The following is a 26,637-nucleotide window of genomic DNA, read 5'->3' on the forward strand; positions in this document are numbered from 1 at the left end:
GGCGAGCCAATAGCAAGCCGCGAAGAGCCTGTCCCGAGGGTCAGCGCGGAACCAGCAGGCTAGGTCGAGCGAGCACATGAACCCCGGCGCGACATCTTTGGGGGTGCTCTTAAAGGGGCAGCGCGCCTCGGCGCACGGGCAGCCCGCCGCGGTAGCGCCCCCCAGCGGTCCGGCGGGAGCTCCGCGGCGCAGGGCAGGGGGGTGTGTTTTATTTTCCCGTTCGTCGCGGTTTCGGCGTGGGGGACCCGCCTCGGCCCCGCTCTGGGGACTCGCGCCTTGGCAAACCCGGCTGCAGCGCCGCGCCCCCGCCCGGCACCGCCACTGCCAGGGCACTGCCGGGCCGCCGCCTTCCCCCGCCCGCCGACTTGGTACGGCCCGGTCCGGCCCCGCCGCCTTGGTACGGCCCGGCCGGCGGCGGGAGCTGCGGCCCCGCCCCGTGCGGGGGGCGTGCGCTCCGCTCAACTTCCGGCAGCGGCAGCGGCAGCGGCAGCATGGCGGTGAGTGCGGGAGCGGCGGCGGGGCCGCGTCCGGGGCTCTGCGCGGTGTCCGCCCGGTGTCCGCCCGGGGCTCTCTAGGCGGGGCCGCGTCCGGGGCTCTGGCGGTGTCCGCCCGGTGTCCGCCCGGGGCTCTCTAGGCGGGGCCGCGTCCGGGGCTCTGGCGGTGTCCGCCCGGTGTCCGCCCGGGGCTCTCCAGGCGGGTCCGGCCGGCTCCCGGGGCCGCTGCCCGGGTTCCCTGCGCTCCGCTCGGTGCGGCGTGGCGGCCCCGTTCGCGGGCCGGCTCCCGGGGCGGGTGGCCGGGCCGCTCTCCGCGGGTCCCCGCGGCCCCGGGCGGGCTGTGAGCAGCCGCTGTCCGGCTGGTGCAGGTGGAGGTCAATGAGTCAGTAGCGCAGGGAAACACAAGACTCGGTGATTAAACTTTCTGGCATGAGTGCGAACCTTTCATTCGCTTACTGTGATATCTTTGCTTTTTAAAGCATTTTGAGTGTGCCGCGCTGCTTCTGTTGTCCTTTAACACCTGCAGTATGTTGTACGATAAAAGAATGAGGGGAAGGCATCTGTAACACTTAATGGTGGTGTTTAAACGCTGGTGGAATTTCAAGTAAATTAAAATACTTCACCTGAAAACTCTTTGTGAGCTGCAATTAGAGCAGACTTGTGTGAGACTCCTCCTGGTGTAGGAAGTACTGTTCCCATCTAATGTACAGCAGAACAAAGAAGTGTACATGGGGTCTATGAAGAGTCTGGAACAAAACCAGAATTCCATAGGTTTTCTTCACTTAGGATTTATGTCCACTCGTTTCTCCTCAGTTTTGACACCTCTGTTTTGTTAGTTACGATAAAATGTTCATTTTTTGTGTGTCACGTTGGCTGCTGAGACTCCTTGGCCTTGGGGAAGGTTGTGAACCGTTCCCTACAGATCTGAGGTCCCGTTTCAGAGGGTGGATCTCAAGGATGTGGATCGTTGGTGATGTTGGGAGGTGCTGCAGTGTTATGGGAGCCCATGAGGAAGGTGTTCTGGAGTGGCCAGCAATATGTTACTATTCTGTATTTGTTAACCCATTCAGCCAGATTTTTCTTCCTCTTTGTGTTTAACAGGAACGTAAAGGGACAGCAAAAGTCGATTTCCTGAAGAAAATTGAAAAAGAGATCCAGCGAAAGTGGGATGATGAACGAGTCTTTGAGATTGATGCTTCGGATAGGCAGAACCAGAAGAGGTATAATTACGGTTTTTCAGGTGTTATATTTAACTGCTTGAAGTGTCTTTTTGAGGCAACTTTAGTCCTTCAAAACCCGGGGGGAAAAGCGGCCTCTTTTGAACGAGCAGTGTTCTTGGATCGTCTGGAGGCGCATTGCTGCGGCTGACACAGAGCAGTGCGGTACGTGTGCGGGCCGAGCTCCAGCAGGGTGGAAAGAGCCTGCTCCCCGTTCCCGGGCGGCGTCAGCACCCTCAGGAGCTTTAGAAACAGGTTCTCTGTGGTGACTTGCGCTTTTTGGTGCGGAGGAGGCGCCTGTGTGTGCTGCGGCCCCTGTGCGCGGTGGCCGGAGCGCCCCGTGTCCGGGGGGGTGTCCGTGCTGAACCAGCCCCGGTGCTGGCGCAGGGCGGGCGAGCGGGGCTGAGCCGCCGCGGTGCTGTGGCACCGGCCTGTTTGCAGAGGGACCTGCTCGGCCGTGCCTCCGGGAAGGCGTCAGCTCTGTGTCAGAGTTCTCTGCGGTGTCAGTCCTACGTGGGCTTTTCTTTTGCAGTTTTTTTAAAAAGATGATAAAACCTGGTAGGATATCAGTTCTTTAAAATCAAAACTTACATTACTGGCAGGGAAAATATTATTCTATGTCACTGTGGGCTGGTAATAGCTGAACATATCAGTTAACTTTTTCACTTATGCGTCTTCTGATGGTCATTTTGTGAGCTAATTACATGTTTTAATTCTTTGAATTTCTTCTCAGCAAAGGGAAGTTCTTTGTTACTTTTCCTTATCCGTACATGAACGGCCGCCTTCACCTGGGACACACGTTTTCTTTATCTAAATGTGAGGTAATAAGTTTTCTTTGCTAATACCTTTAGATACTGTAGAAAAATGCTGATTTTTGTGCTTAACTTTTGAGCTAACAGAATGCCTTGCTAACTGCTTTATAGACTCAATAATGGCTTATTCAAGTTTTCCTCTTTTCCCTGTATTTCAGTGGAAATATTGCTCATTGGAGAGAAATGTCGCTGATTGCTTTTGTAAATTGTAGGAGACCAGACTGCAGGTGCTTCCCCCGTTCGTTCCTTGGGGTTCGCTGGGGCTCCTGGGCGGTGCTGCTCAGTGGCTCAGCCTTCACAGGAACTCGTACTGTCTCTTCTGCTCGTGAATGCTGCGCTCTGGGCCCTGCGTGTCAACGGGTTTTAGATACTAATGGATAGGATCCCACAAAGGCGATCTGTTCTCTGCACCCGCTCTCGAGCCCAAAACCCCTCCCTGGCGATGAGGAAAGCTTGTGCTTGCACAGCCGGGCGGGCAGACCTGACCGCAACATCTCGCTTCACCTTCTTTTTGTTTCGTTAGCCTCCTGGCTGCTGCCGACCGCGCTCGTCTGGCTTCCAGTGGTTTCATGCTAAAGAAGGAACTACACTGATGTTCGGAGTCGGGTGCTGACTTCCCCGTGTGCTATTCTTGTGTCATCTGATTCATTTTTCCACTTTATCTAGTTTGCAGTTGGGTATCAGCGGCTCAAGGGCAAGAACTGCTTGTTTCCGTTTGGGCTACACTGCACTGGGATGCCTATAAAGGTAAGACAGTTTAAATTACTGGGGGCTTTTTCTGATCTTTTCTATACTTAAGACTACTTAGAGCATTGCTCACTGTCTATCCAGAACACCATGTTGATTTATGCAAAAATTCATCAAGATAGTGTGATTTGGAGCCTGCGTTTGTGGTAAAGATACGTTCTGGTGGAACTATACATAATGAGTTTCTAGAAAAAAAAAAGCCTTAAAATTAAGTTTACCTATTGTATATTTTCATTTGCAAGAGAATCCTCCCCGCAAAGGTTTTGCTACCAGGACAGGCTCTCTTGGAGCCGCAGGTCTCCCAGGAACACGCGTGGTGCTGTAGCGCAGCGTGGTCCGCGGGCGCTGAGCGGTGCTGAGTGCCCCCTGTGCTCTGCCCAGGCTTGTGCAGATAAACTGAAACGGGAGATGGAATTGTACGGCTGCCCGCCAGAATTTCCTGACGAGGAGGAGGAGGAGGAGGAGAGCTCTGCTAAAAAAGAAGAAGAAATTATCATCAAAGACAAAGCAAAAGGCAAGAAGGTAAATGCCAAACCAAGGCTTTCTGGACTGGTAGCTGTGCTCTCTAAGCCTCAAACTGTGCATTTGGGGATTTTCCTCCTTTGCACCTGGAGAAACCTGGGATAAAATATTTAGGTGGTTTTCCCAGATAGCTGGCTACTTTTAAGGTAGACTTGAAGAAAAGAATGCATCAATGGCATGGTTCCAGAGATACCATCTTAATGCATAAAACCTCAGTGGTGAGCTGGGGCACCGCTCGATAGCTTCCTGAGAAAAATGAGATCAGCCAGAATAATACTCTGACTTGTTTTTTGGCTGCACAAACATTCACAACCAAGTTGTAGGAAATAACTTGGCCTTCTCAGCGACGGGATAGGTAGATGCACCTGCGATTCTGGTTATTCTCTTGGAACGTGGTATCTGTTCTAGCTAGATACGCTAAACAAACTAATCCAAACTATTTTGGCTTTGAGATTTATGATTTTGGGAGTATCCCAAAGCAAGGCAAAGAGTCTAGTCCAGGACAGATGCAGAGCTGCTCTGAGTGCCGTTTGACGTGCTAACGGGGCTGTGCCCGCGGAAGGACCCGCTGGGTCCTGGCTGCTCTGTACCAGCGGGTGGGACCCGCGCTGTGCTGGGAGCTGCTCGTGGGCACAGACACGGGATATTTGAAGGACGATAGGTGGGAAAAGCAGTATGAGCGAAGTGGCAGCAGAACAGGTTTTGGATACCTGGATGCAGCGCAGGACTGCTCTGCCTCTTCATGGCACCTGCTTGTCTGAGCAGGACCTGCCTGAACTGGTCCCTGGTTGTCACCCCCTTTCTGCGGGTGTGCTGGGCAGGCGGAAGCAAGGGGGGCTCATTGGTGTGCAGCTGGGTACAAGCTAGAAAATAGTGCAGGTCAGAAACCGATTGTTAATCCTCACTTCTAGAGAAGAGACACTGGAGTATTTGTTTTAACTTGTATAACTGGAAATAGAAACCGTAACATGAATAGAGAAAAATGCTCTTGAGCACGTGAAGCTGTTTCGGGTGGGAGAACGTGCGCTCTCTCCCCGTCCCTTCAGAGCAAGGCCGCGGCCAAGGCGGGCTCCGCCAGGTACCAGTGGGCGATCATGCGGTCTCTGGGGCTGCCTGATGACGACGTGGGCCGCTTTGCCGAGGCTGAGCACTGGCTGGATTATTTCCCTCCCCTCGCCATCCAGGATCTGAAGAGCATGGGGCTGAAGGTAACTCTGAAACAGTTACGCGAGCAGCCGTACTTGTGTCGTTATTGTGCTTGAGAACCTGCTGCGTCTCCTTTGAGAAGATTTTCTTGATACCAGTGTTATTCTAGAAATATTTCTGGTATTTTTGGAATTATTAATTTAACATTTTAATAGTCTTGGGCGATAATGAAGTGCTTTCTTGTACAGAACTTATACCCTGTGCAGTGATCACAACTGGAAACAATAATCTAATAAGGAATGGTGACTTTCACTTCTTGTTTCTGTATTGAATAACTGTTCTGTTGTCACTGTTGACAGTAGCTTTAGGAGGAGTAATGATGCGATATTAAATAAAGATACTTGTTCTGCTGACAACAGATTTTTTAAAATAAAGACGTGTAGAGATGCTGAACTGAAGTAGTGCTGAAGTGTGGCTGAGTGGTTGGTTAGAACTGCTGCAGACTCTGAAAGTCACGTCCAGCGGGCAGGGCCTGGAGGCTGCGACGCCTCAGCTCTCGAAGCCCGCGCGCGAACAGGCCGCGTGGCTGAGCTCTCAAGCATTCCCCTTTGTGTGCTTGCGTCAGCTGTTTGGAGAGAAACTTGTTGTTATTTTTAAAAATAGTAGTTTTGCTGTTGTGAGGTTCCTTGAATGTCTTTATTGTATTTACTTACCAGTGAATCTGACACATTTCCAGGTGGATTGGCGGCGTTCTTTCATCACAACAGATGTTAACCCTTACTATGATTCCTTTGTGCGATGGCAGTTTCTTACGTTAAAGGAAAGAAATAAGATTAAGTTTGGGAAACGGTAAGTGTGCCGCTCGGCTCCGAGTTTACTGCGGGGGTAACCGAAGATGGAACCCTGTGGCACGTTTCTGGAACGTGCTCATATTAACCTACAATTCTCTAATGTCAGGCGCCCCGCTGGACACGGTGAAGCAGCGCGTTTACTGCGCTGGCGGACTGTGGGAGCTTGTGCTCCTGTTTCCTTTCTTCCGTGGGTACCAGCTCAAAGCAAAATGGGGCCAGTGCTGGCGCTCGTGCGGAAACCGAACGTTGACGGGGGTGGGAACGGATTGGCGCAGAGTTTGGAAATGCCATTGAGCAGCCTTTTTTCGTAAAGATCTTTTTTTTTTTTCTGCTTTGTCTATGCATTGTTGTATTTGTTACTAAATGACAACATACCTTTATCTAGATACACAATTTATTCTCCAAAAGATGGGCAGCCTTGCATGGATCATGACAGGCAAACAGGAGAGGTAATATTTTAGTTGGCATTTACTTGCATTGCTTAGAATTTATTTTTCCATTCAGTATTTAAAATCATATCTTCTAGTAAAATGTATTTTGTCCGTACAGAGTTACTGGTTCTCAGTTGTCAGTGCCTGTGAGAATGGAATGAACTTCTCTACTGAGAGCATCTGTCCTGAACCATGGATGGTGCTTTTCCATTGTAGCCGCCTCTGTGATCATTTGGCGTTTTGTGCCAGCAGCATCACTCCATCGTATTGTTATCTATTGAAACAAAGCAAATAAGCTGTTATTGACTTACATGTTGCCGAGATAGCAGCTGCCATGAGTAAACTGTTGGACTTAGGAGTAAAGTATAACATCTCTCGCCAGGCTGCGCTTTAGGAAACAGCCGTTTGTGTCAAGGGAAATATGATTTACTTGAAGAAAGCATCAGTGCCTTAAAGAGCGTTTGGTCAGGTTGCCACCCAGACAGGATCGACCGTCTTTGCTGCTCAAGTCCATGTCGATGTTGATTGCTGTGCTGTTTGTGTGAATTGCAGGGAGTCGGGCCTCAAGAGTATACGCTAATAAAAATGAAGGTGTTGGATCCTTATCCCGCAAAGTTAAGGTAGGTCTTGAATTTGTAATGGCAAATAGGTTGATCTTATGGCCAGAAGTGACCGTTACATTAGTCTGTTTTGCCTAATACATAGTTTAGTTTCATTCTGTGAATTCTGTCACTTCAAAGCCCTGGTGTCTGTCTGGAGCTGGCATTCACTAGTCTGTGTGGAACTCAAACTGGAGTGTAAAAAACAGAAAGAAAATTAAAAACCCGCAAAGAACTTAATGACCCACTTTTCTCTGTTAGGAAATGTTCCTCAAGTGCGTGTTGGCTGAAAGGCCTGTTTTGTATTGCCACAAATATCTTTATTTTGGTGACTTGTAAAATGCTTTTTCCTCTCCAGTGGCCTGAGAGGTAAAAACATCTTCCTGGTGGCCGCGACGCTCAGGCCGGAGACCATGTTTGGCCAGACCAACTGCTGGGTGCGCCCGGACATGAAGTACATCGGCTTCGAAACCAGGAGCGGGGATATCTTCATCTGCACGCAGAGGGCGGCCCGGAACATGTCCTACCAGGGCTTCACCAAGGATAACGGCGTCGTGCCCGTTGTCAAGGAGCTGATGGGAGAGGTGAGCGTCCCGCAGGCCGGCCGGGCTCGGCTGTTCCTCTGGAGCCTGCAGTCCCAAGGGGGAGGGAGAGTTCCGCTTGTAAAGACAGCGCAGGAACTTTTACGCAGATGTTGGAGCAGTTAGTGACTACCAAGCACGCGGAAGACGCTTCCTCGGGCGCTGAGCTCCAGCGCTGCCGGGGGCTGACCTGACCTGCTCGCCCGTGCACACCTGCCTGACTGTTGTCCTCGTGTCGCCTGGCCAGGGACTGGGTTTAAGTGACACGTGTCTGCACACTGGGAGTGCGGTGACTTCTGTGCAGGGGTGGAACGGGACGGGAAAAAAGTAATAGCTAGGAAAGGTTCTGCGAAAAGGGCTTTTTGTTGATGCTGAAGCTTGCGGTACATTTTTGTGAACCAAGCTTTTTTTTCAAATGTACTTCCTCCTTACCTAACTATATATATCTATCTATCTATCTATATCTATATATATATTTAATATATTTGTTTGTAGTATGTAAGGAATGCCAGCAGATTTAAAGGGTGTCAGCTGGGAGAGCTTACTCAGGAGCGCTGTTTGTAACAACAGCCCTTTGTCCCGCACAGGAGATCCTGGGCGCTGCGCTTGCTGCGCCCCTCACCACCTACAGAGTCATATACGCGCTTCCCATGCTCACGATCAAGGAGGATAAAGGTGAGAACTGCACAGCAGCGTCTTGCCAACCCCTGCTCGATGTGCCCTCAGCGCGTGGTGACCGATCTTTGTCTGTTGTGTCTGTTTCTTTGTCAAGGAACTGGAGTGGTGACGAGTGTTCCCTCTGATGCTCCAGATGACATTGCAGCCCTGAGGGATTTGAAAAAGAAACAGGTCTGACTGAGTTGCTTCTGTTGCTGTTTCCTTTCCCTGGTGTGGGAGGTCAGAAGTGGATCTCCAGTGGGTAAAATGGAGCTCCCTTTAGTGGGAGTTCTGCTGTTCAACTCGCAATCACAGTGAAGTTAAAACCAGCTGGGCTGGGACAGATGTTTGTTCTCAGACTTCAGAAAGAGTTTTGGATGAGAATTGTGTAACTTCTGTTGCGTGTTAAGGTACAGAACAGTACCAGTGGAATCAAAATAACTTCCTCTTGGGGAAGTGACTTCCAGAGACGAGGTTAAGAGCTCTGTATGAATTTCAAATGAGACTGAAAGTAGCTGTTGCTGTTGCAGCATCAGGAGTACCTCAGTGTCTCAACAGCTGTCTCTGGCTGTTGGATGCTTGTCCCGCTTGTTTTCAGGGTAGAGGGAGAGTGGTGTTTCCACTGTTAAAAATGTAGACAATTATGACACAGAATCACCTGGGAATGAGATGGGCATTAAATTCAGGTGTGATAAATGGTGAGAAGGCATGGAAGTGACTTTATCTGCTTTATAATAAGATATCGTGTACAGGAAAGACACTATGAATGGATAAAAACCTTTAAGTCCAGCAGATTTTTGTTCTAACTGTATTGCTCTTTTTTTTTTCCTCTTTCAAAGGCTTTGAGGGTGAAGTATGGCATCAAGGACGAAATGGTCCTGCCGTTTGAACCGGTACGAGCGCTGCGCCGTGTCCACCTGCAGTACGCTCTATATACACTGAGGAGCTGCGCCTGCATTGCCCAGAGCTGCTGTTTAAATCCTCCTCAGCAGAGCCAAAGAGTTTAAAGTTTTCATGTTTTGCTATGGTTGCAATATTTGGTCTGTTAGGGTTTGTAACCCAGATTTGTTATTCTGTGCTACACTTCAGAGATGAAGAAAGTATTAATTTCTGTTGGAATTACTATTTTGGAGAATGGATTGCATCATTCTGCTGATAACCTGCTGGTTGAGGCTTAACAGCCTTAGCGGCCAGATTATTCTTGTATCAGCTCTGTGCAGAGAGCTGCAGTCCCTCAGGCTCGTGCGGGGTCACGGCCATCTGTCCTGCGTAGAAAACGCAGGTGGCAGGTAAAGCCGTCCTGGTGTCCCGCGTTGTCCTCGGCTCAGCGCTGGGGTGCTGTCAGCAGGCAGAGCCGGGTTATCGCTGTCGGAGGGCAGCTCGGGGCTCCCGCTGGGGCTGCCAGGGTTGCTGATCCGAGGAGCGGAATTGCACTAATACTTTAAGTCCTGTGTAACCTGCTCAGTAATAGATGCTGCAAGTTGTCCCACAGAGTAGCACAGTACAGCACAGTTTGACGCAGCCCAGCGCCTGCTGCTGCCGCCAGAGGCCTTGGTCAATATTGCTTTTGGCCACGCCGTCAGCAGCACAAACCCTTCCCGGTAACTGCACCAGCTGCCTTTCTTCCCTTTGCGATCTCCGGTTCAGGCTCCCGCGTCAGCCTCGGCACGGCAAACCCAGCAGGATGTAGTTATCTCTGTTTTGTTCAGTGCGTCACTTCTAGCAAAGCTTGTGAAATCTGAGAAACAAGTCTTTGTGTAGATTTTACTACACGGAGATAGTTTGAACTGCGTATCTGACACTGTTTTGTTAATTCTCAGGTGCCCATCATTGAAATCCCGGGCTACGGCAACCTTTGTGCTCCGTCGGTCTGCGATGAGCTCAAAATCCAAAGCCAGAATGACAGAGAGAAACTTGCTGAGGCCAAGGAGAGGGTGTACCTGAAAGGCTTTTATGAGGGAGTAAGTAACACAAGATTCTCGTGTTTTCTTGCTGAGCTTGATTAGCAGAAAACAAGTTGGTAAAGATGACGAATTTAAAAACAAGACTGCAAGAAAGAGGGAGTTTCCTGTTTGCGCAGACGGGTCCCAGCGCCCGTCCCGCGCCGGCGCTGTGCCCGCGAGCTCGCTGCGCTGGAGGGGCAGGAACGTGGGGCTGCCAGCCCAGACCTGTGTCTGCTTGCCCAGCAAGTGACCCCTCTGGGGAGCGGATCCGTTCTGCTGCAAGTGTTGATTTGGAGACTGGTGTGAAGGAGCCATGTGTTGGGCCATGCTGCGGCTGGTTGTCTTTTCTATCCGCTGTCTTTACTCGTGGAATGGCTTGCGGTGGTACATTTGTCAGCTGTTTACTTGAAAGCTGGTAACAATTTTTATTTCTGATTAGCTGTGTTTGATTTGCCTCTGTGTGTGCTGACATGTATACAAACTCATTTTGGGTAAAGATGGCTGTCTATTTAATGAAAAACATAAAATCTCGGTATTGCTATTTTTTGCAGTAACTGCTACTTCATGTTGCTCTAAAGAGCCATTGCACCTGTTTCTTGTTAATTAAAAAAATCAACTCCTGTGACCCGTCTTTTACAGGTAATGTTGGTGGATGGATTCAAGGGACAAAAAGTTCAAGATGTCAAGAAGGTTATTCAGAAGATGATGGTGGATAACGTATGTGGTAGCGTGCACATGGTCTTTTCCGTTACCCGTTTTGTCCTTCTCACAGCGGCTGTGCTGCCGAAGAGCCCTCTCTGCTCGGGGTCTGGAGTGCTCTGTGCTGCTTTGGGTCACGCCAGAGCGTGAAATGCTGCTGAAGAGGATCCGTGTGCCTGGGACCGAGTGGGATGAGTAGCTCACTAGAGACCTGGTGCTGCCTCATCCCGTCGCCTCGCCTGGGACGTGCCCAGTGCTCCGCTTTAGTCTGCGGCGTGGCTGCGAAGGTGCTGAAGCTGTGAGATCCCAGTTGTCAGTGGTTTTCAAGCTGAGCATAGGGTTCCCTGATTAATATTGCTTTTGGCCACGATATCCCGTTCTTTACAGAATTACGTGAACGGATACCTCAGAAAAGCACGTAGTCAAGTGTTGCCCTCGTTCTGCTAAAGTGGATTCTGAGGCAGGGAGCCTGTGCAGTGGTGAAAGCCGTGCGATAAATGCTGTAAAACAGATCGGAACGGAGAGGATGCTTTTTAGCAATGTGTGAGGATTTTCGAGACTTTGCTTAGTACATAATTCTTAGCTTTTATTACCCTTCCAACTCGTAGGGTGAAGCCATGATTTATATGGAACCTGAGAAACAGGTTATATCGAGGTCTGCTGATGAATGTGTCGTGGCCCTTTGTGACCAGTGGTAAGTGCAGTAAAGCTGGTGTTATAAAGTTACTACTGAATTATGTCCTGCTTGTGGATTGCTTTATTACATTGAACTTTTCCTGACTGTAGGTACTTAGATTACGGTGAAGAGAACTGGAAGAAACAGGCATCAGAGTGCTTGAAACATCTAGAGACGTAAGTTACAAGAGCGGATGTGAAGGGGAGCGGTGGTTTTGGGGTGGTGGGCTGAGAGGGGTGATTGGTAGTAGCCTGTTTCTTACAGGTTTTGTGAGGAGACCAGGAGGAATTTTGAAGCTACCTTGGGTTGGCTGCAAGAGCACGCGTGCTCCAGGACGTATGGCCTAGGTAGGCAAAACACTCCTTTTCTCGCCCAGCGAGGACGGTACCGCTGCTTTTGGGAGGCTTAAGCGATAGCCAGAATCTGTTTTAGGTAATGTAGAGCGGGTTTAGCCAACTTGCATCTCGACCCAGCGTCCCGGGGAAGCCACGTGGTCTCAAACACACATGGCCAGGGCAGTTTTATCTTTGTGCTGCTATAGTGATTCTGCACAGCATCTCTGTAGCTCTTTGCCTGGGCCGTCAGTTGGGAAAGGACCTCAGGAGAAGGATCTAATACCATTTCTTGGGTGTTCTCGCGTTCTGGCGAGCCTCCAGCTTGTGCAGCCTGTGGCACGGGGCGACTGTTGTGACTGTTGTAATACACAGCGAGTGATCATGAGCTGGAGTTTGTAGCCAGCTTTTAACAGAACCAAACAAAAATAGCAAGTATTTTCTCTTTAATAAAATTTTCAAATGCATACATTGAACTTTAAAAGAGGGTTTTTAAAAGTGTAAACATGAGTACTTGCATATATACGTGTGTATATATACGTGTTCCACTGAAAGTCAAACTGTGCATGTGTGCTCGCGTGTCAGGCGCGTTAGGGCTGCTCCCGAGCGTGCGTGCTCCTGAGTGTCCCCGCTCCTGGTTGCCCTGGCAGGGACGCGGCTGCCGTGGGACGAGCAGTGGCTGATCGAGTCTCTCTCCGACTCCACCATCTACATGGCCTATTACACCGTGGCTCATCTGCTGCAGGGGGGCGACCTGCGGGGCCAGGGGGACTCTCCGCTGGGCATCAGGTGAGTCAGCTTGTTTCCTGGGCTGTGCTCATCTCCTGAGCTGCTCTTGACAAACGCTGAGTGGCTGATTTGTTGATTCTGTGTTTAAAAAGCATTGTTAACTGTTAACCTGCTGTTAGCTGAAGTTACAGCAAAGCTGCAGAAGAGGAATAGAGAAAGAGAAAGGAGTATGGTGGCCAGAGAGCGGAGGGACGTCCCTGAAAGCAGAACTGCGCAGAGTCACTCACCGTTTTTAACGCTCTTTGACTTGCCTTGGAACGGCCCTGCCGGCTGTTTCTGGGAGGCTGGGCTCAGGGGCTGCCGAAGTGTCTCTGCTCTCTGGGGCTGCTTCGTAACTGCAAAACACTCTGATTCAGTGTACAAAGTGGGCAAGATTTCGTTACTGTGTTTGAAGCTGGTGACTCTCCTAGAAGCTTAGAACCATCTTTTGTCTGCCGCGGGTATGTGGAAACTTTGAAAGTAAGAGGGAGAAGGTGTTTGTACCAAAACACCTCCCAAGGCTGCTCTGCGGCCTCTTGGTTGGAGGGGTTGTGAACTTCGGTGGTGGAGATCAGAGCTGAGACTGTAACAACTCACCTGGGGTTGAAAACCCATTGCCAGCCTTGCCTTGAGTCTGATGCTCTAATTCTGCATGTTTGATAAACTGTTTTCTGGACTAGCTTACACACTGGAACTGGAACTTACCTCCTTCAATGCTATAACTAATCTGAAAACTATTTCCAAAGTGAAGATTCTTACAAACAGAAATAGTTCTGCAAGACTTGGCAAGGCTTTAATTTGGGCTCAAAGCTCGGTAATTATAGAGAGGCTACCTACACACTAGTCATGTCTGGAAACAGACTTTGAAGTGAGCATCCCGAGCTCCGAATTATAGATTTGATGTAATGAAGTATATGCAATTAGAATGTACTCTTATGTGAGTAGATAACATCTTCTTATAGAGTTAGCAGATGCTTTTTCCCAAGGCTGGCTCTGTGGGGTGAAGTGGAAGGGGGTTTGTGGCCCGTCGTGTCGGTCACACTGGGTCACAAGGATCTTTGGCACTAACGCAGCAGCTCGGTCACAGCAACTGAACCATAGAACCGTAACTACCAGAGCTAAACCAGCAAACCGGTGCGTGTCGGACGTTATCTGCACCGGCGCTGTCACCCGTCCCTTGAGCCCGTCGTTCGGTGTGTCCTGGGGTGCTCTGCACCCACAGCGCTCCGCGCAGCACAGGCCCGAGCACCTTAGCAGATGTTAACAAATAGTAAACTCTGACTTGAAATGGTTTAATTTGAGATGTGTGCAGGTAGGATCTGGTGGACTCCAGTGGAATTCTAAGGAGCTAGGAAAAAATGATATTTGTTTATTGCAGGCCAGTGGCTGCAGAGCTCTGGGTCTGAGTTGCATCTCATCAGTGTTTTCATTCAAAATTGTGGACCCTGCCTCTAGTGATTGGCAAAATGTCCTGCAGTAAGTGTTGATATTGAGTGGGATCGTTCTCTTCAGAGACCGCTGATTCTTTTCATGTACCAGGCAGCCTTGTGCTGTACAGGCGATTTTCCTGCGGAGCGCGGGGGACGCTGGGGACCCGGGCACAGCTCGGGAGTCGGCCCGGCTCGGCTCAGCCCGGCTCAGCAGTCGGCCCGGCTCGGCTCAGCCCGGCTCAGGGTTTGGCCCGCCTCGGCTCAGCTTGACCGGCAGTCAGCCCAGCCCGGCTCGGCTTGGGAGTCGGCCCAGCTCGGCTCGGGAGTCAGTTTGGGTCGCAGGTGGTGCTGGGCAGGGGCCGGGCAGCATCTGGAAGAGAAATTAACAGGTTTCCAGGACATTCAAGATTATGTTTTAATTGTTAATTACTTTTTCTTTGTGGGAGTACTCATGCTTTCTTAGGAAACATCAAAGGGCATTTTAAGCAGGGCATGGCTCGAGCAGTTCTGATTTTGTTTCTGGTGTTGGACTCGCTCATCTGATCTCACTCTTTGCTTATCAAATGGAATGTGTTGTCAGAATGAATCATTGAGTTTTAAGCTGTCTTACTCAAAGTGCTGTGGATGCAAGTGGAGTGTTTATTGCCATCTCATTATGGGACTGATTCTGTGCAGGGCACATCAAATGAGCAAGCAGGTTTGGGACTACATCTTCTTCAAGGCAGCTCCGTTTCCTAAAACAGACATTCCCAAAGAGAAGTTGGACAAGCTGAAGGAGGAGTTTGAATTTTGGTATCCTGTGGATCTCAGAGTTTCTGGCAAGGATCTGGTGCCCAATCACCTGTCGTACTACCTGTACAACCACGTGGCCATGTGGGCAGAGCAGAGGTGAGCGTGGGGCGTGCAGGACAGCGGTGCTGGCCAGGCCGGGGGGCTGGGACGCTGGTGGCTTTTGGGCAGTCCGGGGGGCTGGGACGCTAATGGCTTTTGGGCAGTCCGGGGGGCTGGGACGCTGATGGCTTTTGGACAGTCCGGGGGGCTGGGACGCTAATGGCTTTTGGGCAGTCCAGGGGTCTGGGAAGCTAATGGCTTTTTGTGACCTACAACCCTCAGAATTAGGTTGAGAATGTGTTCTTATTGTGACTTTGCTGCAGTTGTCTATAGTAGAAGTTATTAGGGCTTTTTCCTCCTTTGGGAGTGGACAGACTACTAAGTAGCAGCACCTGGAGCTAAATCCAAATGCAGCTGATGTTAGAGTTGTGGTGTTTGATATTTTTCATTGGTGGTAACTCTATGGGGGCATAAAATGCCAAATGTTGTCTGTAAATATCTCCTCCTATGTTTTTTCCAGTGTCAAATTGTATTCCTGCACTGGATTTTTGAGTAACTTCATCATCATTAGGTTTTCTTAGTTACTTCTCAAGGATCATCAGAGCAGTGTGTCCATATTCCCATGGACTGTGCAGTGCAGGCTGAGATGAGACTCCTTGGTCATGGCATGTTTTTAGAAAGATGTAGTTCCGTGCACTAAGGTGCTATGTTTGCATTCTCCTCTGAGCTGTATAAAACTGTGTATGGGAAGAGCTGCTTTCTGACGCATGGTAGAGACGGGGTGGGGAATGGGGTATGTATGTGCCATGTGTGGTAGAGATGGGGTGGGGAGTGTGGTATGTGCCATGTATGGTAGAGCCAGGGTGGGGAGTGCGGTATGTATGTGCCATGTATGGTAGAGCCGGGGTGGGGAGTGCGGTATGTATGTGCCACGTATGGTAGAGCCGGGGTGGGGAGTGCGGTATCCGCTGCTCCGCTGCTTGGGGTGCGTGGGGCTGCACTGTGGGCAGTGCCAGGCACTGGGATAAATGGGATGAACTGGGACAGATGCAGCTGGGGAGGAGCAGGTGCAGCGAGCGGGGTGCAGCGAGCGGGGTGCAGCGAGCGAGGTGCAGCGAGCGAGGTGCAGCGAGCGAGGTGCAGCGAGCGAGGTGCAGCGAGCGAGGTGCAGCGCTCCCTGCCATGACAGTCCCTGACCTTAGGCTGCAGTCCTTTTCATCTTTGAAGACATTCCTTCATTTTTTGTTTAAGACACTCACTAGATATTTTTTGAAGATTCCACTTCAGGCGTTCATCCCAAACTGGAGCAGCAAATGTTTGTTTTTTTTTTAAAGAGAAAATATGTTTACTTGAGCAAATGCTTTGGATCTTGTCTTCAAACAGAGACAAATGGCCCGTGGCTGTGAGAGCAAATGGACATCTGCTCCTCAATTCGGAGAAGGTACGGTGAGGATTCGTGGCGGAGCGGCGTTTGTGGCTGTCAAAACAGGCACGTGCAGCCAGGCCGGGAAATTCCTTCTCGGAATTTGAGAAAACAGTGAACGTTCTCGTTTCCTTATTGGCACCCTCCAGTTTTTCACCAGAGGTGGAGAGCTGCCTTTCCTCCCGTTCCGCTGAACACTTCTCTTAAGTCAGCTCTAGGACAGCTTCACCAGCGTGGTCAAGATTTCAGTGCATTTCTGCAAAGCTTTAGGGTAATATGGAACATAGAATGATTTTTTTTTTTTTTTTCAGTAAATTTTAGCTTTATTAAGCATTGCAGTAGGTGCAGTGAGAGGAAACAGTTTGTGCCAATAACTTGCTAATGTATGCAAGCCCTGAAATTGAATGTCATTGAATTTCAAAGAGCCCAAACCTAGGAATTAGGCCTTACAGGTGGTCCAATATGAACCAAAAAACCCCACCAGAGTCCTTCTTGAGGAGGTAAGGCAGGAGGAACTGAAAACACAAATTTTGAAGTAGTATTTAAGTCATATTAAGGGCAAGTCTCAAGTGCAACATTCCGCAAAGTCCCGTCTGCTTGTGCTGCAGGACTTAGTTCAGATCTACCAAACGGCTTTTGCTGTGGCTCAGGAGAACACGCTTTCCCAGTGGCTTTCCCAGTGGCTTCCCCAAGCCCTTGTTGTGTCTGTCTCGCTCATCCAACGCCAAATGGATGTGTGAACAAACCAAGGCTCTTCTGTTTCTTCCAGATGTCTAAATCTACAGGCAACTTCCTTACTCTGTCTCAAGCTGTGGACAAGTTTTCTGCAGATGGTGAGTACGTCCTGAGCTGCCGCTGGGTTTCAGTTAGGCCAGAAGGGCTAACGTCGGTGTTTTGCTCCCAAAGAAGCAGGGGGGTTGTTGGAGTAATGAATTGCAATAAATCTGCCGCTTACCACCTGTTCTTGTTTGAGAGGCTGAACTCTGTGTAGAACATTGGGATGTGTGTTGGCACAATAGCTGTTTGAACCAGGAGCAGCTCCTGGTGCTCAGCCCTGCGAGAGGGGCCCGTTTGGTTTCTCCACGTTGGCTCCGGAGCTGGAAACGCAGGAGGCGGGCGGCTGATCCGCGCGGGTGTGCGCCCGCGATGCTCCCGGGCTGTACCTGTCCCGGCTCTCGGTGTGTGCCGGGCTCCCTCCCGGGGGGGCGGTACCTGCCGGGCGCCTCTGGCTGCACAGGCAGTTTGTAAAACGCAAGGTGAATTTATTGACTCGCGATGCGCCGTTAGTCGCAGTGCAGTGGAGTCCCCTGCCGACTGTGTGCCAGCCGCGTTAGCTGAGCCGCTTTCTTCCAGGCATGCGGTTGGCCTTGGCTGATGCTGGAGACACGGTTGAAGATGCCAACTTCGTGGAAGCCATGGCAGATGCTGGTATTCTTCGTCTCTACACGTGGGTGGAGTGGGTGAAGGAGATGATTGCAAACAGAGACAGTCTGAGAAGTGGTCCTGCCAACACCTTCAACGACAGAGTCTTTGCCAGGTGCTGTACCAAGGCTAATAATGCCGTTTGAGCCTTTTCTTTCTTGCAAGCAGCACCTCTGTAGGTTTGGTTTTTCCTACAAATTAGTGAATTCTGTAAAACAAACCACATTACAGAGCGGGTGATGTGATTGTGCTGCACTGGTGATGTTGGGAGTGTTGTTTTATACGGTGTTGCTGTTATGTGATAGACTGTGCACTATTGATGTGTTCATTTCCTTCCCTCCCCAGTGAAATGAGCGCGGGCATCATGAAGACAGAACAAAATTATGAGAAGATGATGTTTAAGGAAGCTCTGAAAACTGGCTTCTTTGAATTCCAGGTAAGAGGTATCTTTTTAGGTATAAGAAACCAACACTTGGTATTTGGTACTTCGTAGATTTCTTTTGATCCTGATGTCTCAGATCCCTAATTATACAGCTGAATTGGAATCAGAATTGTGCCAAGAAACATGAGTGCTGTAATGGAACAAATCTGAAATCGTAAAGGTCTGCTTTTGTCATTTCTGCAAAAGTCTAGAGGAAGAGAACTGTACTGCGAATAGTCCTGATATTTAGTATGACTGAAGAGCTGCTCAAAAAAGGCACTATTAAAAAGTGTTTCCTTTCTTTAGCTGCTTGGAATAAGGAACTCTGCGTGAGAAATCCAGATAGTGCACCAACAAAACTGTTGGGAAGCAGAGTGCTCTTTGACGTGTTCCGTAAACCACGTCTCTGGACTGTCTGCTGAACACGCCGCTTCGCTTGGTGAATTAGAGTCCTTTATGCGGCCCCTTTATGATAATCAGCAGTGTGATTAAGTGGGCTGAATTATCTGCGTGACGGGTCATACTCATTGCCCTTTTCTCAGTATCTTTGCGCCAGCTGTTGGGGTGATAGTGCCTGATGCACAGTTGTGGATATTTTTGGTTTATGTCGTGCCAATAAAGAGTTTTTCACAGCAGAAGTCAGTGGCCAACTGACAGGTTCACGCTCCGGTGTGTCAGGAACGTGCTGTTCTCGCAGTCATCCGTTATCGAGTGCTCAGCTGCTGCGTTCTGAAGGAAGCTGGAGCGAAGGGCTCTCTTTTGTCCGTGTTTCTCCGGGGCAGCTGCAGCGTGTTAATGACCGTGGCCTTGGCTGTGTTTCAGGCCGCAAAAGACAAATACCGTGAGCTGGCGATCGAAGGGATGCACAGAGAGCTGGTGTTCCGGTTCATCGAGGTTCAGACCCTGCTCCTGGCTCCCATCTGTCCCCACCTGTGTGAGCACGTCTGGTCACTGCTGGGAAAGGTACCGGTGTTCCTGCTCTGGCACCTCATCAGGATCTAGACTTCTGTTGATTTTTAGTAACACTTGTATCAGGCTTATGGATATCTCTTATATGCAAGTAGAAGAAACGTATGTCGTATAATACAAAGAGCCATAATACTTTATAGTCTATAGAGCAGTGAACATATAGAGTTAGCCTGTTACTGTCATGATATATACAGCCTTAACGCAAGTCACTTCGGTTGTCTTCTCACAAAGAGGTGATCTAAACTGAACCCAAGGGCTGCAGTATTCCCACGCTTACACGTGAAGGAGGCGTTGTTTGTTTGACGGCCTTGTGCCTGTAGGTGAAGTTCTGTAGCTGTGCTGTAGCTCATGGAGCTTCAGCCCGTCTGAACTCCAGCTGCCAGTCGAGCTGTGACGGGTTGAAAATCCACCCGATGCTGCTGTGTTTCCATCTCGGCGCGTCACTCCTTCTGCTCTTCGCAGCCCGATTCCATCATGAGAGCCTCGTGGCCGGCAGCAGGTCCCGTGGACGAGGTTCTCATTCGCTCCTCTCAGTACCTGATGGAAGCGGCTCACGACCTGCGGCTCCGGCTCAAGAACTACCTGACGCCTGTGAAAGGGAAGGTGAGGCGCGCGGGGTCTGCCGGGTGCGGGGTCTGCCGGGTGCGGGGTTGTTCCGCGTTGCTGAACGTTTCCCTTTGTTCCCCTAGAAAGGCGCCGGGGAGGCGTGCGAGAGGCCGTCGCACTGCACGGTGTTCGTGGCGCGCAGCTACCCGCCCTGGCAGCACACCGCGCTGGCCGCCCTGCGCCGCCACTACCAGGTGCTCGCCCTTCTCTTGCTATCTGGAAAAGGCTTGTAAGCTGTAATTTGGTACCAATTTATTGAAATACAAAGCAAGGTAGTTTTAATATTCTTTATGCTTCAACAGCTGTGCAATGAATTTTGGCGCTTAACAAAAATCTCCCAAGGAATGTCATTGATCTGACAGTTTGATTTAGTTGGTTTTTGGCAATATGAGTAAAAAGCGGCCCATATTCTGTTATTATTTTTCGTTTGTAAGTGGATAGCATTTAAAATACTCTTCACAGCTGCATTTCTGGGGAAACACTGGCTGGCAGGTTAATGCTGCCGTACTATGCAGGTGCTGTTCTGGTCCCTGAATAGGTGTGTTCTGTTCAGTGGTGTTACAAGAACTGTGTTGAAATGGAATCTATTAGTCATAAGTAGAAGAAAGGAGCTTTTGTGGCAGCAGAAGAACCTCTGCCGCGGGGAAGCTGTGGGAATGGCTTTGGCATCTCGATTAACTGTCCTCTGAACACGTCGGTGGTGGAGCTGGAGGAGCTGGGACTCTGATGGAACTTGTGGGGTTGAAGTAAACCAACATTGGTTTGGTTTGGTGCTGTTAAACTGTGGGCATTGCATGGGCTGTTTTCTGCATCACCATCAATCTGCTGTTTGGTCTGGTGCACTAAATAGAGTTGTCACAAATGCATAAATTTTGGATGTAAAACCTAAACAATTCAGGAAGTTAGTGCTTAAAAATGTGCTTGTGGTAAGGCTCAGGTGTGGGTTTAAAATGCATTCTGGTAGAAGGCGGTTGCAGAGCAGCACTGACTCGCCTGCGTGGCAGTGCTTAGCTGGGCTTTTTGGTCAGAGCTTTAAAATACCTCAAAGGGATGAGAAAATTATTTTATGTGGAATCAATGATAATGCCAAACCTTGCTGGTATTATGGGAAAGCAGAAAAGGTTTATGATACTGAAGGGCAAGTTCTTTTTAGTGATACCTGTGCTTCTAAATTGTCATTCGTCAGGTCAGCGGAGGCCGCCTGCCCGACAATAAAGTCATTGCCGGGGAGCTCAGCGCGCTGCCGGAGCTGAAGAAGTACATGAAGAAGGTTATGCCGTTTGTTGCCATGATCAAGGTCCGTGCCAGAGGGACAGTTCTTGCCTAGAAAAGCTGCTGTGAATGGAACGTGTGAGAGGCAGCGATGGCCTGTGACATTGTGCACGGCCGGTGTTCCCTTCGCTTCACCCCGGGTCTCCTGCTGACTTTGCCCTTCGGTCTCTGTCCTGCCCCTTGCTTGTGTGGCACCTTCATGGCTTGGTTTAGACTTCTGTGACATCTCTTGGAGATTCAATGGAAACGTCTCCATGTGAATTGGCCCGGGTGGCCCAATGGTCTGGGGGAGGTCTGGTAGTTTGTGTATTTTGCAGGTGGTACAGCCTGTGCCTCACATACAGGTGCATTCCCCTACATTTGGAATGCTGAGGCTCACCCAGTGATTCAGCCCTTGACTGGTGAAGAGCAGGAGCCAATTGCACGTAAAGATGTAGAAACATCTGGGCTGTGCAGATCAGTGGGTTTTTCTCTGAAACCAATTATTCAGCAATTCCAGTGTACCAAGTGCTTTTCTACGTCTGCTTCCTGTTTGTCAAAGGAGAGGTTAAACGTAAAGAAAGCGTGTGATTCGCTCCGTGCTACCGTAGGGGATGTTTTACACCGCGCCGGCAGCACAACCGCGCGCGGAGCCGCCGGGGCCGCGGGCTCGGGGTGCCGGAGCGGGACGGGGCGGGAACCCCAGGACAGAGCTCTGGTTCAGGACAAAGCCTCACGTAGTTTTTTATTGCCTTTGATACTCTGTCTCTTGTGGCCGCTGCTGTCGGCCCTCTGGACTAATTAAGTGACTTTTATGTTGCCCTATAAAGTAGTTATTTCCCCGCAGAGAACCTGTTTCACAGCTGCTGTGAACGTGTCCGGTTGTTGTGTGCTTGTCCCTCCTTCTAAACTGGGGCAGAAGTCTGAATCTCCTCCTGTGAAATACCACTGAAATGCTGACTTATTTTGTGAATTCTCCACCTGCACATTAAACAGGGATTATAAATAACTGTGAATGTCAAGCACCTTTTCAATTCTATGTTGAAGATGTGTTCTAATTGCTCTTACTCCTCCTGTCGGTGTCACTAACTCCCTATAGAAGAAGCCCTGTTAAAGGAAATTATTGCTCCTACGTTAGTGTGCTGTGCCAGCAGAGAGCTCTCGTATTTAAAAGCCCGTTCTCTTCATGACTAACGTAGATAGGTTGCTGTTCTGGAGCGTCATTTCACTTGCAGCCTTCAGAGGGTTTGAATCCTTTTGTTTGTTTTCCTTCCGACAGGAAAATCTGGAGAAGAACGGTTCCCGCGTTCTTGATCTGGAGCTGGAGTTCGATGAGCGCGCGGTGCTGATGGAGAACATTGTCTACCTGACGAACTCCCTGGAGGTCGGTGTGCCCGGGGGCTCCCCGGGGGCCGGGCGCGGAGCCTCCGCACTCGGGGGCAGCGGCCGCGGGGCTGCGAGCGGCGGGTTCGCGCGCCCGGGAGCTCCTGCTCTGCCCAAGACAATTCAGCTCCTGTTTATTTCCCTTCCCGCCCTGCGTCTCTCTTTTTAACAGCTGGATCACATTGAAGTGAAGTTTGCGTCTGAAGCAGAAGACAAAATCAAAGAAGACTGCTGTCCTGGAAAACCATTTTCCGTATTCAGAACAGAGGTAAAAGCAGAAATTCCGATATTGGAAGTCTGAAAAGTAAAAAGCAAACAAAACAAACCAAAGGACCCCCCCAAACAAACAAAAAAACCCCAAAGAAACAACAAAAAAAGCCATTTAAAATCTCTGATCAGACATGAACATTGGAGATCTTTGCCTTTGATCCCCTTCAAAAGAAGAAACACCTCCTGAAGCAATTGGGGTTCATTTTCTTGCTGTGTAGCGCCCTAGATGTGGTAGCGGGGCTTTGAGGCTCTTCAGGCAGCACGGTGCCCTGATTTGACCTGAGGGCTGTTAAAAACGGGTCACCGCATGTTCTCGTGTTTGTTTCTTTCCCATCTGCCTCACCCGCCATGTTCTGGATAAGGTGGATGGTTTCTCAGTTAGAACACGGGCTAAGTGCAGGGAATTGGGAAGGTCTTGTGCGGGCGTAGCTGAATCTCACTGCACCGTTATTTAGGAATGGTTGTGTTGCTTATCATACTTGTTTCGAGGTATTAGAGTTTCACGTGGGAATTCATATTCCTTGTTTGCTGAATCTTGAAGTGTTATTTAATACTTTCTGTGCTTGTCCGTTGGTTTATAACGGGCCAATAAATGGCATTCAGTTGCATAAAGATAAAACCTCTCAAAAGTCCAGTGTTCCTGCAGCGTGTCGTGGAGCCCTGGCAGAACTAATCAGTGTGTGAGAGGGCTGCAGCGGGGTACCGTGTGTGAATATTCCTCGCTCTAATGCTTTTCGGCAGCAGAAACGTGCCTGGTTTCCCTCCCTGTGCCCCAGCAGGCGGCGTGTGCGCGGCTCGCGTTCGGGTTCCGCCGCCAGCGCTGTTTCCGAAGGAAGTTCATCCATCCGCATTGTTTGTTGACAGATGTTTGTTTTGGTTTCATGTTTCCTCGAGGCTTGGGTCGCAAATACGGATCCTCCTTTAACGTTTGGCCTTTCTTACAGCCCAGCGTGTCCGTGTTTCTGGTGAACCCGCAGCCGTCCAATGGCCACTTCTCTACCAAAATCGAGATCAGGCAAGGAGACAACAGGGAGACGGTGATCAGGCGCCTCATGAAGATGGACAGAGGAATCAAAGGTGAGGCGCCGCGCAGCTGTGCACGGTTGGGTCGCTGTGTAGGAGGGAAGTGGAAACGAAGCAGCCGGAGTTCCTGCTGCTGTCGTGGGTGCTGCGAGTTTTGTGTTTGAGTGAACGGGAAAGAGAACCTGCGGATACGCTTTTCTGTGGGTTTCCCTCACCCGTCTGTGTTCCGCGGCTGGTGCGCTGAACCCGGATTCAGCCGGAGGTTGATGCGGGTGATATTTCCAATTGTGCTCTGTCAGCAGTTCTAGGGAGCTTCTGCCACTGCAGTGTGTTTGGAAAGAAGCAAACTCTTTTCTAGCCCGCGTGTTGGTAACTTCAGTATTCCGCACTTCTCCACCTGCTTGGAAAGACGTTTTCAGACAGCGTGGAATAGTGTGATAGAATTTCATGTCAGATACGGTTGAAACGAGCATTAAGTTTCTGGACAATGCAATGAGAGCAAATAGCGTTCTTAAAGGAGCAGCAGGTGTGTTTCTGTTGGAGAATGTGGGAATTAAGAATGAAACAAACCCAAGGCATGTGAGCTGGGTACAGAGGCAAAGCTGGACCTCATCCAAAAGCTGTGACAGCAGAGTCATCTCTGTATCTTTCAACAGCTTGTGTTTGTATTAGTGTGTGTCCGTGGAGATCAGACAACTCCCTACAGGTGCCGCCGCGCACAGAGCGGAATGTCCGACAGCGTGTAGCGAAGCACAGGCCGGGAGAGGCCCGTACAGACGGCGGGTGTGTGTGTGTTGGCCAGCCTGCTGCGGGGTGGATATTGTGAAGTGGCAGGACAAGGAGAGGAGGCGGTGCCGGTTCTGGCTCTGCCCGTTCCGGACGGTCCCTGCTGGGGCTGTGCGGGCTGGGCACCCGCGGCTCCCTGCGCTCGCTCCCGTTCCGCTCTGCGCTCTTTGCTTGGTGTGCGGTTTGATAGGGAATGGCGATGGAACCGCTCTCACCTGCCTGTTCTCCAGCCCCTGGAGGTCGTTGCTCAGCAGATGGTCCCACAACCGCTCAGTTAGGCCTGGCTGTCCCAGAACCAGCTAAGGCAAATGCAGGGCTTACGTGCCCATGAGGAGCTGGTGTCGCTGTGTGGTTTACCCGGTTCTGTTGATAACTTGCTTTGCAGCGGGTGTAAAGCTGGGCACGGACGTTGTTCCCAAGAGAATGTATGTTCTTGGAGCAGATATTTGGAAGTACCAAGTGTTAAGTGTTGTTCTGCTGAATTCAGTGGCTGCTGTAGGTTGTGTGTAGATCCTGGAGCGTAACCAGCCGGTCTCCCCGCTGCAGATCTCTCCAAAGTGAAGCTGATGAGGTTTGATGATCCTGTGCTTGGGCCCCGCCGGGTTCCCGTCCTGGGCAAGGAGGAAGCGGAGAAGAGCCCGATCCTGGAGCAGGCCACCTTCCACATCGACCTGCAGGAGAAACGCGTTCGCGTCGCTGAGAACGGCCTGACCAAGGACATCGGCGACACGCTCGTTTACCTCGTTCATTGAGCTGGCGCGTACCTGACTCGATCCCAGTGCTGAGAAACCTCCCGGAGTGACTTTGAAATCATCTGTAGTGAACAAAGATAAGAACTAGTTCTATAAAAAGGTCCACCTAAAGCAACCTAATTTTGCATGCAAGTTCACCCCGTCTCTTTTAAAAAGTGGATATAATAAACTTATTTTCCTCTGGCCCTTTGGCTTGTCTTGACCAGTGCTAACATGGCGAATGTTCCTTTCCAGCTGTGGTCAGTGTTCCCCCAGGCTGAGTCCCGCTCGCTCCGGAGCCGCGCAGGGCACCGCGCTGCCGGTCTGCGGGAGCAGGGACAGGGGCCTGTGCGCTTCGGTGTGTCACTGCGTGTGACCCAGGTGTGGGAGCAGGGACAGGGGCCTGTGCGCTTCGGTGTGTCACTGTGTGTGACCCAGGTGTGGGAGCAGGGACAGGGGCCTGTGCGCTTCGGTGTGTCACTGTGTGTGACCCAGGTGCGGGAGCAGGGACAGGGGCCTGTGCGCTTCGGTGTGTCACTGTGTGTGACCCAGGTGCGGGAGCAGGGACAGGGGTGTGTCACTGTGTGTGACCCAGGTGCCTGAGCAGGGTCAGGGCACTTGTTCGTGACCAGCAGCTCAGGAGTCACTCGACACAGAGCTCTCCAGCAGAGTCCAGTGTGAACGCTGCCGTGTTCTCAGCTCCCAAACCAGGTGTGGCTGTAGCAAACGCTTTTTCTTTCTTATTCTTTCATAAAACTATCCATAAATCTGTTTTCAGTGGAAAGTCTTGTGTTCTTTCCATAGATTTTAAATGGATGTTTTTTGGTAATTTCGGGCCTATCGCAGGCTGCTGTTTCCCTTTTTGAGTCATGAACCTACAGGTGCAGCTTCAGGCCTCCTCTGCGCGTTCCCGGGCGGCTGGTGCCGAGCAGCACGTTGCTCCATGCAGTTTCAGGATGCTCAGCGCTCTGCGGCCTCTCCTGAACTCGCTCCCGTCCCCCCGGTGCGGGAGGGGCCGGCGCCGCAGCCTGAGCCCCCCGCAGCGTGGGACCCCTCGGCCGCCCCCTCCGCGCGCACGGGCTGCCGGGCTGGAGCAGGAGCCTCTTGCAGGACACGGGACAAGGGCTGGGGGTTTCCAGGCGGGCGGGGCGGGTGCAGGTTCGTGGGCTGTTTCCAGCCGCAGAGGCAGACGCTGCGTTCACGGCAGAGGCGACGCGGCGGAGCTGGAGCCCTCGTGCCGCCCGCGTGACCTGCCGGTGGATCCGCTCCCCACACGTGTGCGTTTCGGTCACCTCTGCGTGACCTGCCGGTGGATCCGCTCCCCACACGTGTGCGTTTCGGTCACCTCTGCCTGACCTGCCGGTGGATCCGCTCCCCACACGTGTGCGTTTCGGTCACCTCTGCGTGACCTGCCGGTGGATCCGCTCCCCACACGTGTGCGTTTCGGTCACCTCTGCCTGACCTGCCGGTGGATCCGCTCCCCACACGTGTGCGTTTCGGTCACTCTGCTCCCCAAAGAGCAGCTCGGGATCGGGCGGAGCAAGCCCGTCAGAGAGCTTTCCCTACCTTCCTTGTACAAACGCACCTTTTCTAGTTCCAAGAAGCAGGGATTACAG

At 50.9% G+C, this 26,637-nt stretch overlaps 1 protein-coding gene across 2 annotated transcripts; it reads left to right on the forward strand.

Annotated features, from left to right (window-relative positions):
• The first annotated feature begins 86 nt into the window (after positions 1-86).
• LARS1 (leucyl-tRNA synthetase 1) lies at positions 87-25,225 on the forward strand. 2 transcript variants are annotated; one of them, XM_082063351.1, is made up of 32 exons: positions 87-201; positions 1,596-1,714; positions 2,445-2,532; positions 3,190-3,270; positions 3,652-3,792; positions 4,839-5,000; positions 5,675-5,787; positions 6,175-6,238; positions 6,773-6,840; positions 7,178-7,403; positions 7,988-8,075; positions 8,173-8,249; positions 8,897-8,950; positions 9,878-10,018; positions 10,640-10,717; positions 11,308-11,393; positions 11,486-11,551; positions 11,640-11,722; positions 12,358-12,496; positions 14,581-14,793; positions 16,120-16,177; positions 16,929-16,992; positions 17,513-17,696; positions 17,927-18,017; positions 18,825-18,965; positions 19,434-19,574; positions 19,661-19,771; positions 20,764-20,874; positions 22,108-22,212; positions 22,384-22,479; positions 23,426-23,558; positions 24,837-25,225. In XM_082063351.1, exons 3-32 carry the CDS (start codon positions 2,482-2,484, stop codon positions 25,040-25,042), a joined length of 3,372 nt encoding a protein of 1,123 aa, XP_081919477.1. In that variant the 5' UTR covers positions 87-201; positions 1,596-1,714; positions 2,445-2,481; the 3' UTR covers positions 25,043-25,225. The 2 variants fall into 2 exon arrangements, with proteins under 2 accessions (XP_081919477.1, XP_081919476.1); XM_082063350.1 differs by lacking the exon at positions 87-201 and adding an exon at positions 423-497.
• Positions 25,226-26,637: the final 1,412 nt, after the last annotated feature.

Source organism: Streptopelia decaocto (genome assembly GCF_964273445.1).
Source record: "Streptopelia decaocto genome assembly, chromosome: 12".
NCBI classification, from domain to species: Eukaryota; Metazoa; Chordata; class Aves; order Columbiformes; family Columbidae; genus Streptopelia; species Streptopelia decaocto.

Coding starts and splice junctions, on each gene's coding strand:
- LARS1 (XM_082063350.1), top strand. Junction 2,533..3,189: donor TTTCTTTATCTAAATGTGAG/GTAATAAGTTTT, acceptor CACTTTATCTAG/TTTGCAGTTGGGTATCAGCG. Junction 10,718..11,307: donor AGAAGATGATGGTGGATAAC/GTATGTGGTAGC, acceptor TCCAACTCGTAG/GGTGAAGCCATGATTTATAT.